The following is a 17,455-nucleotide window of genomic DNA, read 5'->3' on the forward strand; positions in this document are numbered from 1 at the left end:
GCGTGTCTTAATGCCCACGCCCCTTCAGGGAGCTATGGCGCCACGGGGAGAGGCGTGTCTTAATGCCCACGCCCCTTCAGGGTCCTCCCCGTACCCTCTGATCTAGTGGCAGCTTCCTCAGAATTCCCAGCACCAGCGCGGCCCATGGGAACGGCTGCACCCCACCTGTGGACCAGCGCCCCCTGCAGGGGAGAGCTGATGCTGCACAGGCCCAGATGCCGTACGGCTGCTTCCCAGCAGATGCACTGTACCTTGATCCTGAGCGCAGACTCGTTGTGTGTGTGGGACTTCGACAGCTTCCTCATGATTTCCACCCCGCTGACGGGACCAGAGTTGGCGTCTTTAGGAGGAGGACGGCTGCACACTCCCTCCAGCAACATGGTGTGTTCACTCACTGTGGCTTCACAAAAATGACAACAAATAAACCTCCAAAAAGAACAAGAGGTTGTTCCTTTTGCCAACAAGGGTCCGATCGTGGACCTCCATAAACAGAATAAAAGGTAAAACAGTAACGGATGTGAGGGACACAGAACAAAGGAACAGACAGAAAGATGAAAGTTCGCACCTGCGTCAAATTCAAATTCGGCTCCATCAGCACTGGTGTCACTGGGCAGAGCGGCACCATTGTCCAGGCCCAAAGTGATGTCGCCTTCACTCTGCTGAGGCTCTTTGGGTTTGGCCAGCTGGTTGGGCCTCATCAGACCAATAGCTTTGAACCCTTGGGTCACCACAATGAATTTCATCCACTGTCGGGCCAAAGCTACAAGCCCCTTCTTTAACGTCACAAGTGCCGGAACGCCGTCATTCTGGGTGACAAAGGAGAGGAAACCTCTAAATGTCAGAGCAGCACTATTAGGATCCCTCAGCACCATTAAACCATGAAGGGAAAGGAGGGCAGACGGTGGCGTACTGACCATCGTTGCCTCTTCTATCACGGAGTAGTCGGCCTGCTGCAGGTAGCGGTGCAGGATGTTACAGAGCATACAGGAAGGGTTCTCATGCAGATACCGAGCTCGCTTGGTCACACGGTTGTATTTACTCCTGATGGGAATGTGGATGCTCTTTTTCTGAGGAAGAACAATGGAAATAGTTCAAGAAGTATTTTGAACAAATTTGCTTGTTTTTTGTGAGTATTAATGCGAAGGGTTCGAGCCTGGCTCTCCATGGAGACCTGCTGACCTCCAGAGCTTCGGTCATGATGCAGCCCATGACAGCACAAATCCGCAGAGTTCCCTCCATGTCCAGTTTACGCAGAGAAGATTTGAGTTGGTCAACGGGAACCAACCAGGCTCCAATTGCAGGAGTGGCTGTGCTCAGCAAATTCAGCTGCCTGGAAGGAGATCAGGACCATGCAAATCACAGGAGGGGACACCTTTTAACGTTCTAACATTAAAAAAGACATCCTATTAAGATGTACCCAGGGGCCCGGGGACCCAGGTACCCAGGGACCCAGGGACCCAGGGGCCCAGGGACCCGGGTACTTGAATGATGAAGCAAGTCAGAACTGAAAGAACTTATCAGTTTGAGCAGTGGAGGGCTAAGAAGCTGGCAGATTTGCAAGACCAGCATGTTTGATAGCGTTTGACACACAAGAGCAGACAGAGTTCTTCAGAACTCAAGTGGTGCTACTGCACATTCTGCCTTTGGAGCACCGATGGTGTGAAAGAAAGACCCGTAGGTCTGACAATAAAATAGACGAGCCCTTTGAAAAGCTGGGTGTGATCCACAACATCGTACGTACACGTTGATGTTATCATGCAAAAGCCAGAATAGAGTCGATCTTCTGAATAATAAAGAACCGGGCCGTGGTCAGTACCTGGAAATGGCCTGTGAAGGGGAACGCACATTTGTCGGAGCAGCAAAACTGAACCAGATCTGCCTGATTGTCAGTTTCATGCTGCTGGAGTCAGGAGGAGGGGGCATGAGGGGCAGATCTCTCTTCAGGTCGTCCGACTCCACCCCTTCATCCTTCAGGGTATGAAAGCGTAGGAGAGTAGATGACATCACCGGTATAGGGTTAGGGTTAAAAGACTGCAGGACACTTTCATCCAGCATTATAAAGGCCTTGACTGGACTCAAGTCTGAGAGAATCCAATCAAATAAGCCTTAGCTAATGACGCCATAAACATTTCACCTGTTCATCGGAGTCATCGGAGGGTTCGTTGGCATCAGAAACGGGACTGATGGCATCGTGTGGCAGGTTGTCATCGGACATGTCTGTGCTGTAGCCACTGCCTGTCTGAGAGCCGGTGGAGCCGTTGAACTTGGACGTGCCAGGTTGGCCCCCAGTGTCAGAGTTGCCCATCACACCAAAGGCATTATAAAGAACGGCTCCTGACTGACGACCTCCTGCAAAGTGTATGATAGAATGTTGCCACCTGTGTTCTCAAGATGGGACTATTCCTGCTCAGGGATGTCCAACCTTTGACTGTGAGGTTTTCAATGCCACACTCAAACATGATCCAGCCCCACTTCTCCAGGCACGCGATGCGGCCAAGATCACTTGCTGTTGCCTGGGGATCCGTTTCATCAACCACTGAAAACTCCTCCAGCTCTTCCAGGCCAAACAGCACTTTGGACTTTTCCAAAGGGATTGCTGTGATGGCACACATGCCGATGTCTGAACAGAACCGGGAGGAGATGTAGGAATATAGCAGACAAGAGTTAGGACAACAGAAGTGGAACATACACCAAATTTAGGATTACTTTGTGTGAAATGCTGAAAGGTTTGAACTAAGCTTAATGTTCTAAATCAGGGGCAGTCAATTATTTCCTTTTCTTGTCAAAGTCTATTCACAAGAAGAAGCGGGGCCGCTGCTCCAGTCTGACCTGTGGAGTCGAGGCCTCGCAGCTGGCTGTGGATGCGGTGGATGTTCAGCCTGGCGGCGATCTCTTTGCCTTTCTCGATGCCAGCGTTGGAACGCAGTGAGCCAGAAGACTGAGGCTGCATCTTGGTGGCCGAGGCGTACTTTTCCAACATGACGGATGGCCGTCCGTGTTCCGTGGTGGGGGGGGTTTCCTCTACAATACCCCTGAAAGGACCAGGAAGAACCCGTTTGACGTTCCATCCAACACGTCCATGTGTCCCTGCTGCATCGCTGCACACTAATTGATGTGATACCTGTTCATTCTGAACTGAGTGGCAATCCTGTCGAAGCACAGAGCCACAAGAGACACGTGTGTGACGCACTTGTTAGTGCACGATGGCGAGCCCTCCTCCACAGAAGCCTGCAGCAGGCAGAGATTCACCTGCACACACAAGAATGTTCAACACGTCATCATGAGCCACGCTGCAATGCATGACGAAAACTAGACACTTTGAAAAGGAATAATTAGGACACACATTCAATTTGAATGCTTATGTCTCACCAGATGAAAGGACCTATAATCTATGGAGCAATTTTTGGATATTTTAATGTACAAAGGGATTTTATCAGAAAGATAAAACACAAAGGAGGCTAAACTGTGTAGCTTATCAATTTAGCATATGATGATGTGAAATGAAGAGTGAAAATCTATATTGAGCTGCTGCAAAACAATATATAAAGTTGCAGATGTACTGCAGAGATGGCCTGTCATCATCTAGCCATGGCCCTCACCTTGGGGACTGAGACGTTGGCTTGGAGGCCTTTGATTTTTACATTATCCGGTTTAACCGACAGGTCTGTCGGCCCATGAGAGATGTTGAGCAAGGTGGCGTCCGGGCCCTCCTTGACCAGCTTAGGCTCTTGCTTTCCCGTTTGGCTCTGTGTGGGGCCAGAGTCAGAGAATGGGTCAGTAAGGCATCAAATAGTGCTGCGTAAGGACACTTCACACCCTCTCTCATCACAAGAGTTGCTGTTCGTGATTTAGTAAATTAGCTGGCTATCGAATTTGATTTATTCAGTTGCAATCAGAAATCACCAACACCCCCCCAACTATTGCAAAGATTGATCACTTCTTTAAGAAAGCAAAACTGTACATTGAGGACTTCTTTATGAGTTAAGTGGGACTCCATACAGAACCACCACAGGACATAAATGATGACATTAGTCAACACCTATATAATGTGGCTTTGGAAGCAGTTTTTAGAGTGGAGGACAGATATTGAAGCCTTTTAGGAGTCTGAAATGCTGGTTCAGTTGGTTCTGCCGTGATGCAGGTGAAGCCCACCCATAACGGTCTTCCAGGTCAGCTGCCATTGTAGCAAAAACAAGAGGGATTACTTCATCCCCACTTAAAGACCTATAAGATTGTTTTGTAATTAACATTTCAAGAGAGCTTTATTCAGAAGTTTAACACTGAAGAAACTGGAAGAAAGCCCAATTTCATCAAGAGCCATTAAAAAGCAAAGTCAGGGCACCGAAGGGAAGCCCCCGTATGACTGCAGGACACGTCCATAACGTTGGGATAAAGGCTTCGCTTCTTAAGGTCTCCATTCTTGGCTGCAAACATATCCCAAGAGGAATCTAGATAGGAGCACCGTGTTGGGATACAGTTCTATGGGCTGGAAAAGATCCTGGAGGGTTCCTCTCAGTTAGCCAACTCCAATCTGACAGGAAGTCTTTGGTGGTGCAACACAAAGAGCATCAAATGTGACTGAGCAAGGCTTTTGCATGTGAAGGATGGGCAAAGGTGGCTGCATACTTCTGATTGCAACTGTATATGGAGATTTAAATCTTCACAGTCCTAACAGAGCCAAAGTGCTCCTGTCTTTGCACCTCCGTACGTACAGAATCAGTCACCGTTGACTTGCTGATTTGATAGGCTTCATTGAGGACTTTGCCGTGTAGGTCATCCAGAATGGTTGCAGGGTGACGTATACTGGCAAAATGAACCATGGACTCAATGTACCTAAAAGAAAACAGGCATTAGTCCATATTCATGGCCAGCGTCAGAAAGGCCAGGGTTTTCTGATGCCCAACATCTGCCCAAACTTGCTATTCTGGCTGTTTGATTTCACCAAAGGCTTCCTACGCAATCAGAAAATGCAATAACTAACACCAAAACTTTGAGAGCTGAATTTTAAATTGAAGTTTCAATATTAGTGTCCATAAGGATTTGACTTATTTGAGGCAAAAAATGTGACAAGGAGGTGAGGACCACCAACTCATATAATATAGCTTTGAAAATAGAGGTAAATCCATGTATAAATGAGCACTCAGAAGTAAAACCCTCAAAGGCACGCAGTTCGCTATCGTTGTTACCTGTCCAGAGCTTCTGCCACAAGGGGTGTAAGAACCACATTGATGGCACCTTTCACCTCCACTATAGCAGTGGTCCTGGTCTGTGTTAGCGGTTGTTCTAGAGTCCAGTCGTCTGTTGCTGTATCCTCCTCAGCGTTCGCCATGGCCCTCTTATCCAGTGGTGTGTATGGTGTGCTGTTTTCAACCAAATCATTCAACTAGATAAAGCCAGTTTCAATAATTCCAACAGGATGAGCACTAAGTCAGGAGGATTCTGACAGATGGACGCTGCCTTTCATACCTGTTGTTCTCGCCCATCAGCTCAACCCCTCTGTCCAGTAAAGAGCTGGCTGACAAGCCCTGCTTTATCATCTGTAAGATCAAAGCAGAGTGTATTTTATGAGTCAATCCTCAGATATTTTCCATCTATAGATGAAGAGATTCTGAAATTTGAGTTGTATATTATGTTCATTAAGTCTGCGGAGTGTTAATGACAAAGACCTTAAAACTGGGGACAGACAGCTGGTCAAAGGAGGCGGAGCTCTCCTCACTGGTGGGTGTGTCCAAATCTAAGGGACGATGAAGAGAAGATTTCGACGTCCTCTTATTGGTGGGTTGTTTGACAGACCAATTGGAGACCTAGGAATTTGAGGGGGACAAAGAAAAGATAAATCCAGCAATTCCCAGTGAAGCCAGAGGCCCTCTTCCATGCCTTTGGCCATCTATCACCAAGTAGGATACAATTTCACAGATGAACGGACGCATATGTATATATGGATCACCTAAATCAAATTCACACAGTGTATCAACACAAAAAAAAAAATAAATCCACAAAATATTTGCCAAATCTTCTCAAATGAAAGTGCAGCCAGTCTTTACAGACTCTTCATCTGATCAGATATTTGGTAGAAAAGAAAGCCAGTTAAAATAAAGCAAAACAATATCACAGTAAGATTCTCCGTGGACACAATCTAAGCTAACATTACCTGGTAATGGGCGAGATAGCTTTGGTAGCATGCCATAACATGGGGCTGGCGGGTCACAGGCCCTGGTTCAGCAGTCTTCTCTGCTTCCGCTGAGCTCTCCTCTTCCATGGCCAAGGCTGAGACAAAGGAGGCCTGGGATGTGTGACTGGGCAGGGGCTGGGGTGGCAGTGGGGGCAATGTCGGGGGCATGGGCAAGGGGCGAGGCTCGGTGATCAGCTCTCCGTTGAGAACGTAGGTGAGGGGGCCTTCAACGCTGTGATAAATGGAACTCCGGCTGGAGGGGAAAATATTGCGTCAGAGGTGTTTATGATCTAGAATTTAAGCTCATCTTGTGCTACCTGAAGCCTTTCCTCACAGTAGAAGGATTATGTGTTTGTGCAGTGGCTGCGTCAGCGTGGCTGAAAGAGCATTCTACCAGACAGCATCTGCCCCCTTCCAACATCTCCTTTGCCACAAAGCCACAGCCATCACAGATGGTTACATGATTCATCCTTTAGATGAGATCAAATTGAGATCACCTTAATCCTGCTCTTAAGCAGGAGCCAGCGCTCTATTTTACTATCATAGTTGCAAATCTTAAAATGATTGGGACTTTTATAAGAGCAGCTACAGCAAGTCAATTGTTCTGCACGCCACCGTGGAACCTTTCTGTTAGCACACCTGTAGTGGTCCATGTGGTACGCTGGCTGCTGGGGCTGCTGCATTTGCTGCCTCCTCTTTTTCTTGCGGCCCGGGTACGTCCCCGGACCCTCGTCTGCACTGCTGATTGGTTCAAAGTCTTCAGCAGCAGAGAAGTAGGCCTCGCTGTCAGCCACCGACATGCTGGAGTCTGCCGAGCGGTACTGGTGGAAGGTGTTGGAGTCTGCTGAGGGTGTGAAGGGAAAAGAGCCATAGCTCCTCCGCTGGCGTGGTGAGTCCAGGACATTCTCGTCGCTGCGAGAAACCTCACTGCTGAACTGGACGCCTCCAGACAGGACTGGTGGAGGTTTGTCAGTGAAAACAGCAGCCGACAGGCTCTTTGTGCTGCCCAGTCGGCCCGAATGCACCGAGGACTGCCGCTTAAGGGGAGAGCGGAGGGGTGAGTGCACAGAGGAGCGGTCCTGGGAGCTATTGGGTGAAACTGCAGAGCCCTCTGGAACATCTCCTAGGGTGCTGCAGGTGAGAACAGGTAAGTAATACTTGGAGTGAAAATGAAACCTTCCAGTTATTCCTATGTGCTTTTATTCATAGGGCAATATCTGAACATACATGACACATTAAACAGCACCGCACTCGGGCCAGAAGAGGACGTGGGCTTTACTCACTCGGCAGGGCTTTTCCCATTCATGGTGTACATGTGCTCTGTGCCTGGTGATGGACTATCCCGCTCTCCCGCCAGCAGGGGCAGTGCTGCACTACATGAACTATTTTCTTCAGACGATGATGCAGAGCTGTGGGAACGTTGGGGAACCTGGAGGCTGAGAAGTTGATGCCCACGTCTCTCCGGCAGCTCAGGGGGAAGGCATGGCGAGCGTGCGTCTGACTTATGTCCAACAACTCTCCCTAAAAATATTTGTAGATTGGCATTTTCATTCTGGTCACAGTTTTATCAAATCAATGACAACGTGAACTATGACATTCCAAAATAAATTCTAATGTAATGACTAAATAGAGGATATGGGTCAAATCTGACTGTAAGAAGAAAGCATATGCTTGTAACTGGATAGAAAGGAATGCTTGGTCTTCATTTAGCTTTATGGAAAAATCAAAACTATATATGCAAATTTCGATTTAGAAGCAGATCGATACCATCTACTTTTGGTGTTTCCTTGGTAATAATCCACTCCCCCGGCTGTAGTAGAGACTGGCCGTAAGACATGTCAGAGTCAGTGCTGGAGGAGGAAAATGCAGACGAAGACGATGGGGTCAGCTCTTCAAGCTTGAAGAAATCCAGGCTCATGTTGGTGCCTCCAAAAAACCTGCAACCTCCGAGGCAGCCACAGCGGTTCCTGCTGCGCTTGTTGCGGTTCGTGGCCTCTTCTGGCCACAGGAACCAGAGTCTGAGAACGAGACAGCAATGGAGGAGATGATCACAGAGTGATGCTTAAAATGATGCTGTATCTGCAGTAACAAAGAGAGGCTGCAGCTTTCTGTGGACCATTGATAGACAGCAGTGAATTAACGCCTGCATTCATCTCCTCACTGTCCCAGTAGATGAAGCGTTTGTGTTTCCATTCAGGACCATAAACTCTTCAATTGAATAATGTGCATAACCTCCAATAATCCTATAGTTTGGCAAAGGAAATATCAAACAATTTCAATGTCAAGTAGGATGATCTGGACTGAAAACCGTTCCCTGCTGCTTGATGAGAACTTGAAAAGTGATGGTGGCTCTATGACCACAGACAGCCCCACCAGTCTGCCGGCTTCAACGTGCTTAATTATCATATCTCTACTGTGTACCATTTTCACACAAAGTTTCACGAGGGTGATTTTGTTAAGAATTTTCCAAAAGGGTTATCGGACCTTGACAGCTGTGTTGTCAGTGGTACTCAGGGTTAGGGTTAGAATGATGAAAAGGAACAATAGCAACTTATTAAAACTTTTTTTTAACCCAAACAGTTGATGAGGGAATTCTCCAGCTTCCAGGACCATGTTGAGTTCACCATATAGATGACAGGTGTCAAAAGGCTCAGTTACTGGGAAACATGCAACGGTCAGCAGGCGCTGGGAGCCTGTGAAGACGTCTGGAAATGGACGCTGCCTGTTTGGCAGCCAGACAGGAAGAGGTCCCTGATCAGGCTGGGAATGTCACCTTTTTAGGAGAGCTCACTGGGGTGCGTCTGCCGTCTGAACGTTCCCTTCGGAGAGGCACTTTTCTGATGTTCACCTGTACTGGAGCTTTGTTGTCTCCAGATTGCGCAATATAAACGTGCTACCCGATCAGTGTTTTGTGGCTTTTCATTTAAAAACCTAGCCGGAGTGCTTTTTGGACAAAATCTTCCACGACACAATGTGAGATGCATGAAACACACAGACGAGACACAAATCCTGGTCTGCCCTAAATACCTTTTGGTCTGAGCATCGTGCAGTTCCAAAAAATGTCTCTGGACTTCACATTTTGCCGGGTGGTCAGCAGCCAAAGCAATATCTGCAGTAATGAGGTTCATGTTGACTGAACCCGCCTCCAGCCAGACAGAACGGCGCAGCAAAGGAGGCTGACCAAGAGCTAACGGCTGTGCAGGAGCCTGTCCTGCTGTCTGCAGCCTGGTGGCCTCAGCATGCTGCTGCTGCTGCTGCTGCTGCTGCTGCTCGATGTACTGCCGGATGTTCACGTCTTGCACCACAGCACTGATACCCTCTCCCACTGCCTGGTTGTGAAGGTTGCAGTTAGCTACACGAATGACGCCTGTCTGCGCAGACAGAATGGAAAAGATATTGTTTTACATACTGCTTCAAGTTGTCTTTATTACAGTTCATAAATGGCTCCGACGACTTACCTTGATGCTGGTGGCACAACCGTGCTCCACCACAAACAGGTCGACTCCATCCATGGCCAGTCGGGTCATGGTGTACTTTAGCTCCTCTGATGTGCGACAGTGACCAGGCAGGCAGCTCATCTGAAACACAAAAATGATTCAGCACCAGAACCTGGAATTTTCATGGAAGCTAGCTTGCTGTTATCCAGCCTGAGGCCACAGCTGCTGTAACTAATGGGGGGCTCTCTGGCACAGGTTAGAAAAATATCCTTGTACATATTCATACATATTCATACACAAACAACACCTTCCTGTAAGACACACACACACGTTGCCTCTTTATGTTACTTTAAACATTATTGTGTGTGTTGGCTCTGCGGACCAGTGTAGCTTCTGTGATCAATAGCTTCGTGCAGAAGCTATTTCAGCTTCTCCTGCTGTGACACGCTTTCTTCTTTTTACCCTAACCCTTTTCTTGTCACAAGTCTTGTGCAGTGAGAGTCATCTTTAGCAATCAGGTCCAATTTTCATCTCCTTTAAGACTGGGCAGCTCTGACACCCTTTCAATGCCTGAGCTAGGATCAGCACTTTGGGTTGCTTCATGTGTGGACTTCAGACAGGCATCGCAGTTTGGAGCTGGAAGAAATTCTGCAGGAAATAAAACAAGGAATAAACTGTGTTTATTATTTTTGTTTCAACCTTGGCATCACAATTGCGACGATCGGCGCCATGCTGGCAGATGACAGACGGCTTTGGTTGTTCGAGCTGGAACTCTTGAGACACCACATGGAACAGGAACGTTTCCCCCCACTCTATGATGCTGGCCACCTAATAAAGAGACACAGACAAACACTGAATGATGGTCTGGAACATCAATAAAGAATGTTCACAGTATAAGCCAACACTGCAGTAAAAACGGTCAGTCTGAGGTAGACACAACGAGGAACGCCTGGATACAGCAACACGACAGCTTCTTGTAGCGTGATTAGAAAATCTGGGAGATTACACAGGATTCATTGTGCTTCACACAATATGACTTGAAATGTGCCCGATACTCACGCACAAACACAATTATCACTTCAGCTGAGAGAGTCATGATCTATGAGGCAACAATTCTAATCACACCCACCTGTGGAACGGTGACCCTACCAGTGAGCCCCCCAGCCTGCATGTCAATGAGCCACGCATACTCCAGTGTGTCGCTGTCCGCAGGGAGGCCCTGAGCGGAGAACATTGCGTGAGCCCTCATCTGGAGGCCAGACAGGCTCAGGTGGCCGTCCCTCAACACCCCATCGGTGGTGGGCCGCTGTGGGCAAATGCATCGAGTCAGACATGCAAACACTTCCAATCAGGAAGACAAAGGAAACGTTAGCATCCTTTCATCCCTATTTTGGTTGAAAAATATCAGGGGAAGCTTGTGGAATTTGAAAAGACATTTGCTCTGACATTTGCTCATTTGCTCCAAATAAAGGTTTCACAATTGTGATCCAATCAGATACTCACCTGCAAAATAGATTCACAAGCTTAATTTGTACCATTTCTTTATTGTAACCCTCTGATCACAAACTTCCATAGGTTGAATTCTAGGCTCATGTAGAAACTGTTCAACACAAACATGAGTTTATATATTCTGATATGTATATAGTATTCACCCTCTGTACCTGTACAGGTATACAGGGGCCGAGTATCCATTTACCTGGATTATTGTAAATATACATCCTCTTTGTATATTCCAAATTCTATTCTATTCGATTTTATCTTATTTTTCTCTGTGTGCTCTTGCTGTTGTTGCACTGTAAATTTCCCTGTGTGGGACAATAAAGGATCTGAATCTGAATCTGAATCTGACCATATGTCCCCACCTGACAGTTGTCACTGACAAAGATGTGAATGGGAGAGAGGAGCAGCTGAAGCATTGTCTCCTTATAACCTTTCTTCATCTCAAAACACAGCCGCTCCAAGAAGCCGGAGGGACCCTCGGGACCTTCGCTGCTGCAGTGCTGGAGGCACAGAGGAGAGTGAGCATACATGCAGACACTAACACCACGCTGCTATCAAATGTGAAACGCTAGAAATTGTGTAGCTGGCAGAGCTAAATGAAAACACTGAGAAATGTGCTACCATTAGTGTGGGCTTCACCTTTTAATGTGTGCTTCCTGACAGTACATTCATTTATTGTAAATCACACTTAAAATGTATAACAATAGAAGCTCTTTTGAAGCATTTACCATTGGAAGCCGGCCATGGACTTTGTAGAGGTTGATGTACACGGTGATGTCCCAGGGGCGCAGGTCAAGGGGATGAAAGTCTGAGGTGTCCCTCCGTTCGCTGTCCTCCACTCCCAAGGGAGACCAGCCCAGGCCGGAGGAGGTGGAGGTGGACAACACGGGGCTGGACACAACCTCTTCAAAGTCTGTGTACATGTCATACTCACCAAAATAATTTTCCTGCGATAATGGGGGTAAGATGGCGTCACTATTTAATACCTCAGACATCACAAGAACCACTCATCTCTCTGGATAGAACCCGGTTACACACTACGATCAGACCTTCCCGTACCTTGATGGAGATGAGTGCTCTGAGCAGCGGTCCGTAGAGGATGATTTGGGAATCTGGTGACATTTCCATCTCCACATGAAGTCTGTCAGGGGGCAGCTCCGAGGGGTCAGTGGACAGGCGGGTGTGAGCAGCAGCGGTAGAAGCAGAAGTGTAGCGTGGTGGAACGGAGGTGTGCTCAGGGGGGCGCAGAGCTGACAACATGGATTCTTCCATCTCTGACACTTCACACACAAAAAGCATGCAGATTAATAGAAAAATAATAAACAACATTGTGCTGAAGTTTTTTTTAAAAAAGAACTGTATTGATAATGGTATTGATAAGGATTCGTTAAAAAGTCCTGTCAACATGATGGACAACATTAAAAGTTGATAACAAAGGGTTAGAGCACAGTGCTGAAGCAGCAAGCTCACACGACTGTTTGAGCTGCTCATCAGCCTTCTGGGGGTAGATGGGGTGCCACGTGTAGTCGATGATGAGCAGGAAGTTGGGAACACTCCAGCAATCCACCCAGCCGGCTCTGATGGGAGGAAAAACACATCGAATCTGCACTTAGTCTGAAGACACCAGGCTGTTTTCTAATCATTTCGAGTGGATTTTCCAGTCCGTCTTTGACTTTATGGACAGAGTCTTCAGGAACTACAGTCACGGCCGCCGTGAGACGCTGAAAGGGTCATGCCCAATCTAGAAGCATCCCAGTGGGCAGCGCTCCACAGGCAATTCAGATGAAGGCTCGTACAGAGTGAAAAACGCTACTAACAAGGACAATTTTCTAAACTTTTATTGAACTTTAGTGTGGTGTTTCCAACATGGGGACACTGCTTCCAACATTTGATAGAATGGATACTGCCTAAAGGGGGTGAAGACAGTAACATGCACAAAGCTACTAACACATAACAGTCTCAAATTAGACAGAAGACACGGAAGAGACAGATGAGAACATCTCCTGAGTGGATCCTGTACAGGAACCAATGTTACAACTCACTGTTTCCACACTCACTCTGCATGGGTGATGTTCCTCCAGCGGGACTTTGCTGTTTTGGCTGGTGGAGCACTTCTTTCCCCTGGGATAAACATATCTGGGGGAAGTTTGATATTCTGATAGTCTTTGGCCAGAGTGAGGAGAGGGCAGCGACTTGGGTGGCACTCTGGCAAGGACAGTCGCAGATCTGTGTCCTCTGCCTAACGAGGAGAAAGCATTCACGTGCACGTAAACAACCCTGAAAACTTATATTTGGTGTCCAAGAGGTTAGACCTAGTTGTAGATAAAACAATATTATCCACCTTAATAATGGGAACATGCTGATATCCCAAACAGGAGGGAAATAATAAGGTTTTAGTTGAAGAATAAATTAGAAAATGGGACAAATTACAGCATGACTCACCTTCAGGCTGAAACGTGTGTGGCAGGTGGCTGGAACAAACTCGTTGAAAGGCAAAGTGAAGTCTATATTGAGCGTCTCACCACATGCTGCCAGGTACACTACAGAAGATCCATAAAAGCAGCGGATTAGTCTGTACTGCTCTGGGATTTAAAGGAGTATATAGGGTCTAGTAATACGGTCTGGCTGCTGTCAGGAGCATCAGCTGGCAGCAGGAACAAGGCATTTGCTTGGCAAAGCCATTTCACAGCCACAGCCCGAGAGCGGTTTTTTACCTTTTGGCATCTTTAAGAAACTAGTTACAAGTAATATTAAGTTGGCCCACATCAGTTAAATCGTCCTCACAAATTACTGTTATATTTACATTTAATCCCTTACTTCTCTAATTCTAGAGATAGCCAATGATATGTTTGAAATTCACAGGCTTTTGTCGTACCATTCTCCTGCTGCTTGGTGGAACAGTCGACCCAGTTGTGCTGGTTTGCTGCCCAGATCATTTCAAACTGGTGGAAAAGGATCTTGAACGTCCAGGAATAGGGGACAAAGGAATAGATATCTGGAGCACTGTCACTTGCCCAATCTTTGATCAGGTCTAGGAAAGGAAAAAGAAAATATTGTGTGCTTACGTATATTTCAGTGTGGCACTGAAGGCAGCGAAATGGCTGTGATGCTGGTGGACTCGCTCACCAGAGAAGAAGTTTTTCTGAGCATAGATAAAGTGATAGGTGGCCTTGTACACCTCAATCTCACACTGCCACGACTGAGGCATGTTCCACACCCGAGGGTAGCTGGCTATCACATGAAACTGGAGAAGAAAAGATAACCAAGTGTTCTGGTCATAAAGTCAAATCACACCAATTTAGGCTGTCAAGCAGAAAAAGCTCTTGTGTTCTCCCAGTAAATTTTGGACGTTGAAAATGGAATGAAATTCACACTCAAAGTCTATATTATACCATAGCAATTCTAATTTTAGAAAAGTGATGGTATGGTAGCTGCTAGAGGTATTCTAATTTTAATAGATTAAAAACATCTCATTGAAAATGTAATTTCCATTATATTACTGAAAACATGTTCCTTCATTCACTAATATCCATAAAAACCAAATGGAAAAGCTTCTGGTCCAGTTGTGTGCTGCTTACAGCCAACATCTCCGCCTCCAGGAGAGTCCTGTACTGCATGCTGCTGGTGGTGTCCACGTGGAGCAGCTGGCCCTTGATGGTGGGGGAGTAGCCTGCAGACAGGCAGAGAGACAGGCAGGCAGAGAGACAGGCAGGCAGAGAGACAGGCAGGCAGAGAGACAGACAGGCAGAGAGACAGACAGGTCGAGAGACAGGCAGGCAGGCAGAGAGACAGGCAGGCAGAGAGACAGGCAGGCAGAGAGACAGACAGGCAGAGAGACAGGCAGAGAGACAGGCAGGCAGAGAGACAGACAGGCAGAGAGACAGACAGGCCGAGAGACAGACAGGCCGAGAGACAGACAGGCCGAGAGACAGACAGGCAGAGAGACAGGCAGGCAGGCAGAGGGACAGACAGGCAGGCAGAGAGACAGACAGGCAGAGAGACAGGCAGGCAGGCAGAGAGACAGGCAGGCAGAGCGACAGGCAGGCAGAGAGACAGGCAGGCAGAGAGACAGACAGGTCGAGAGACAGGCAGGCAGGCAGAGAGACAGGCAGAGAGACAGGCAGGCAGAGAGACAGACAGGCAGAGAGACAGGCAGGCAGGCAGAGAGACAGGCAGGCAGAGAGACAGGCAGGCAGAGAGACAGACAGGCAGAGAGACAGGCAGAGAGACAGGCAGGCAGAGAGACAGACAGGCAGAGAGACAGACAGGCCGAGAGACAGACAGGCCGAGAGACAGACAGGCCGAGAGACAGACAGGCAGAGAGACAGGCAGGCAGGCAGAGGGACAGACAGGCAGGCAGAGAGACAGACAGGCAGAGAGACAGGCAGGCAGGCAGAGAGACAGACAGGCAGAGAGACAGGCAGGCAGGCAGAGAGACAGACAGGCCGAGAGACAGGCAGGCAGGCAGAGAGACAGACAGGCAGAGAGACAGACAGGCAGAGAGAGCCATTAATTCTCAAACACAAAGCAAGGCCTTCTTCCCCATAATAAACCTTGATGACCAACTGTACTGTTGTATAAAAATGATGATATTAACAATTACGCTGCCAAGAGAAACAGTTCCTAGTATTAATTTTTTATCATTTCTATATGGATATAAATCAGTGTTAAGGATTAAACTGTAACACTGATCATAAGGAGCTAAAATGATGATATTTCAGACTACGTTATTATTATTTCAGTATTATTTCAATCATATTTCAGAATATTTGAAACATACCATTCTCCCCAACAGTCATGGGGATGTTGACCTCCAGGTAAGAACCTGCACCTACATTCACATGAATGGCGTTGGTTTCCTGGCAACAAACAAAGATAAGCATCATGTCAATATAATGGCCAGACAGGAAGAAATAAAAGAAGATTCTTCCTGACTACGTGCAGTCTGCTTTCTTCATACATTTATCTTGACATTTATTATGCACAACATTCAGAGCTTGTTAAAATTCCTCGCACAAGTAACCCTAACCCTAACTGCACACTACAAAAAATCATGAGAGAGAGAGAGATGAAAGAGAGATGAGAGAGATGAGAGAGAGATGAGTGAGAGATGAGAGAGAGAGATGAGTGAGAGATGAGAGAGAGAGAGATGAGAGACAGATGAGAGAGAGAGATGAGTGAGAGATGAGAGAGAGAGATGAGTGACAGATGAGAGAGAGAGATGAGTGAGAGATGAGAGAGAGAGATGAGAGACAGATGAGAGAGAGATGAGAGTGAGAGATGAGAGGTGAGAGAGAGAGATGAGTGAGAGATGAGAGACAGATGAGAGAGAGATGAGAGACAGATGAGAGAGAGATGAGTGAGAGATGAGAGAGAGAGAGATGAGTGAGAGATGAGAGAGAGAGATGAGAGACAGATGAGAGAGAGATGAGAGAGGTGGGAGAGAGAGATGAGTGAGAGATGAGAGAGAGATGAGTGAGAGATGAGAGACAGATGAGAGAGAGAGAGACAGATGAGAGAGATGAGTGAGAGATGAGTGAGAGATGAGAGACAGATGAGACAGATGAGAGACAGATGAGTGAGAGATGAGAGAGAGATGAGTGAGAGATGAGAGACAGATGAGAGAGAGAGAGACAGATGAGAGAGATGAGTGAGAGATGAGTGAGAGATGAGAGACAGATGAGAGAGAGAGAGACAGATGAGAGAGGTGAGAGAGAGATGAGACAGATGAGAGAGAGAGAGACAGATGAGAGAGATGAGTGAGAGATGAGAGAGAGAGATGAGAGAGAGATGAGAGACAGATGAGAGAGAGACAGATGAGAGAGAGACAGATGAGAGAGAGATGAGAGACAGATGAGAGACAGATGAGAGAGAGAGACAGATGAGAGAGAGATGAGAGACAGATGAGAGAGAGATGAGAGACAGATGAGAGACAGATGAGAGAGAGAGACAGATGAGAGAGATGAGTGAGAGAGATGAGTGAGAGATGAGAGACAGATGAGAGAGAGAGAGACAGATGAGAGACAGATGAGAGACAGATGAGAGACAGATGAGAGACAGATGAGAGAGAGAGACAGATGAGAGAGATGAGTGAGAGAGATGAGTGAGAGATGAGAGACAGATGAGAGAGAGAGAGACAGATGAGAGACAGATGAGAGACAGATGAGAGACAGATGAGAGACAGATGAGAGAGAGCTGAGAGACAGATGAGAGAGAGAGACAGATGAGAGAGAGAGAGACAGATGAGAGAGAGATGAGAGAGATGAGAGAGACAGATGAGAGACAGATGAGAGAGAGAGAGACAGATGAGAGAGAGATGAGAGAGATGAGAGACAGATGAGAGAGA

The 17,455-nt window shown here is 47.2% G+C and overlaps 1 protein-coding gene across 1 annotated transcript in view; it reads right to left on the minus strand.

Annotated features, from left to right (window-relative positions):
• Positions 1–17,455, minus strand: part of LOC101079637 (transmembrane protein KIAA1109 homolog) — a 235,245-nt gene that overhangs the window by 209,796 nt on the left and 7,994 nt on the right. Inside the window, 32 exon segments of the mRNA XM_029827425.1 lie at positions 252–400; positions 566–806; positions 915–1,067; positions 1,180–1,330; positions 1,817–1,968; positions 2,135–2,349; positions 2,423–2,620; positions 2,830–3,032; positions 3,122–3,249; positions 3,600–3,746; positions 4,713–4,833; positions 5,187–5,360; positions 5,467–5,537; positions 5,667–5,804; positions 6,152–6,425; positions 6,812–7,303; positions 7,456–7,693; positions 7,940–8,190; positions 9,200–9,543; positions 9,631–9,750; positions 10,309–10,437; positions 10,739–10,915; positions 11,472–11,609; positions 11,838–12,056; positions 12,169–12,389; positions 12,580–12,686; positions 13,167–13,348; positions 13,552–13,649; positions 13,985–14,140; positions 14,236–14,353; positions 14,688–14,779; positions 15,890–15,968. Coding sequence (XP_029683285.1) covers positions 252–400; positions 566–806; positions 915–1,067; positions 1,180–1,330; positions 1,817–1,968; positions 2,135–2,349; positions 2,423–2,620; positions 2,830–3,032; positions 3,122–3,249; positions 3,600–3,746; positions 4,713–4,833; positions 5,187–5,360; positions 5,467–5,537; positions 5,667–5,804; positions 6,152–6,425; positions 6,812–7,303; positions 7,456–7,693; positions 7,940–8,190; positions 9,200–9,543; positions 9,631–9,750; positions 10,309–10,437; positions 10,739–10,915; positions 11,472–11,609; positions 11,838–12,056; positions 12,169–12,389; positions 12,580–12,686; positions 13,167–13,348; positions 13,552–13,649; positions 13,985–14,140; positions 14,236–14,353; positions 14,688–14,779; positions 15,890–15,968 — 5,676 coding nt within the window.

The sequence above is a fragment of the Takifugu rubripes genome, chromosome 2 (assembly GCF_901000725.2).
Source record: "Takifugu rubripes chromosome 2, fTakRub1.2, whole genome shotgun sequence".
Taxonomy (NCBI): domain Eukaryota; kingdom Metazoa; phylum Chordata; class Actinopteri; order Tetraodontiformes; family Tetraodontidae; genus Takifugu; species Takifugu rubripes.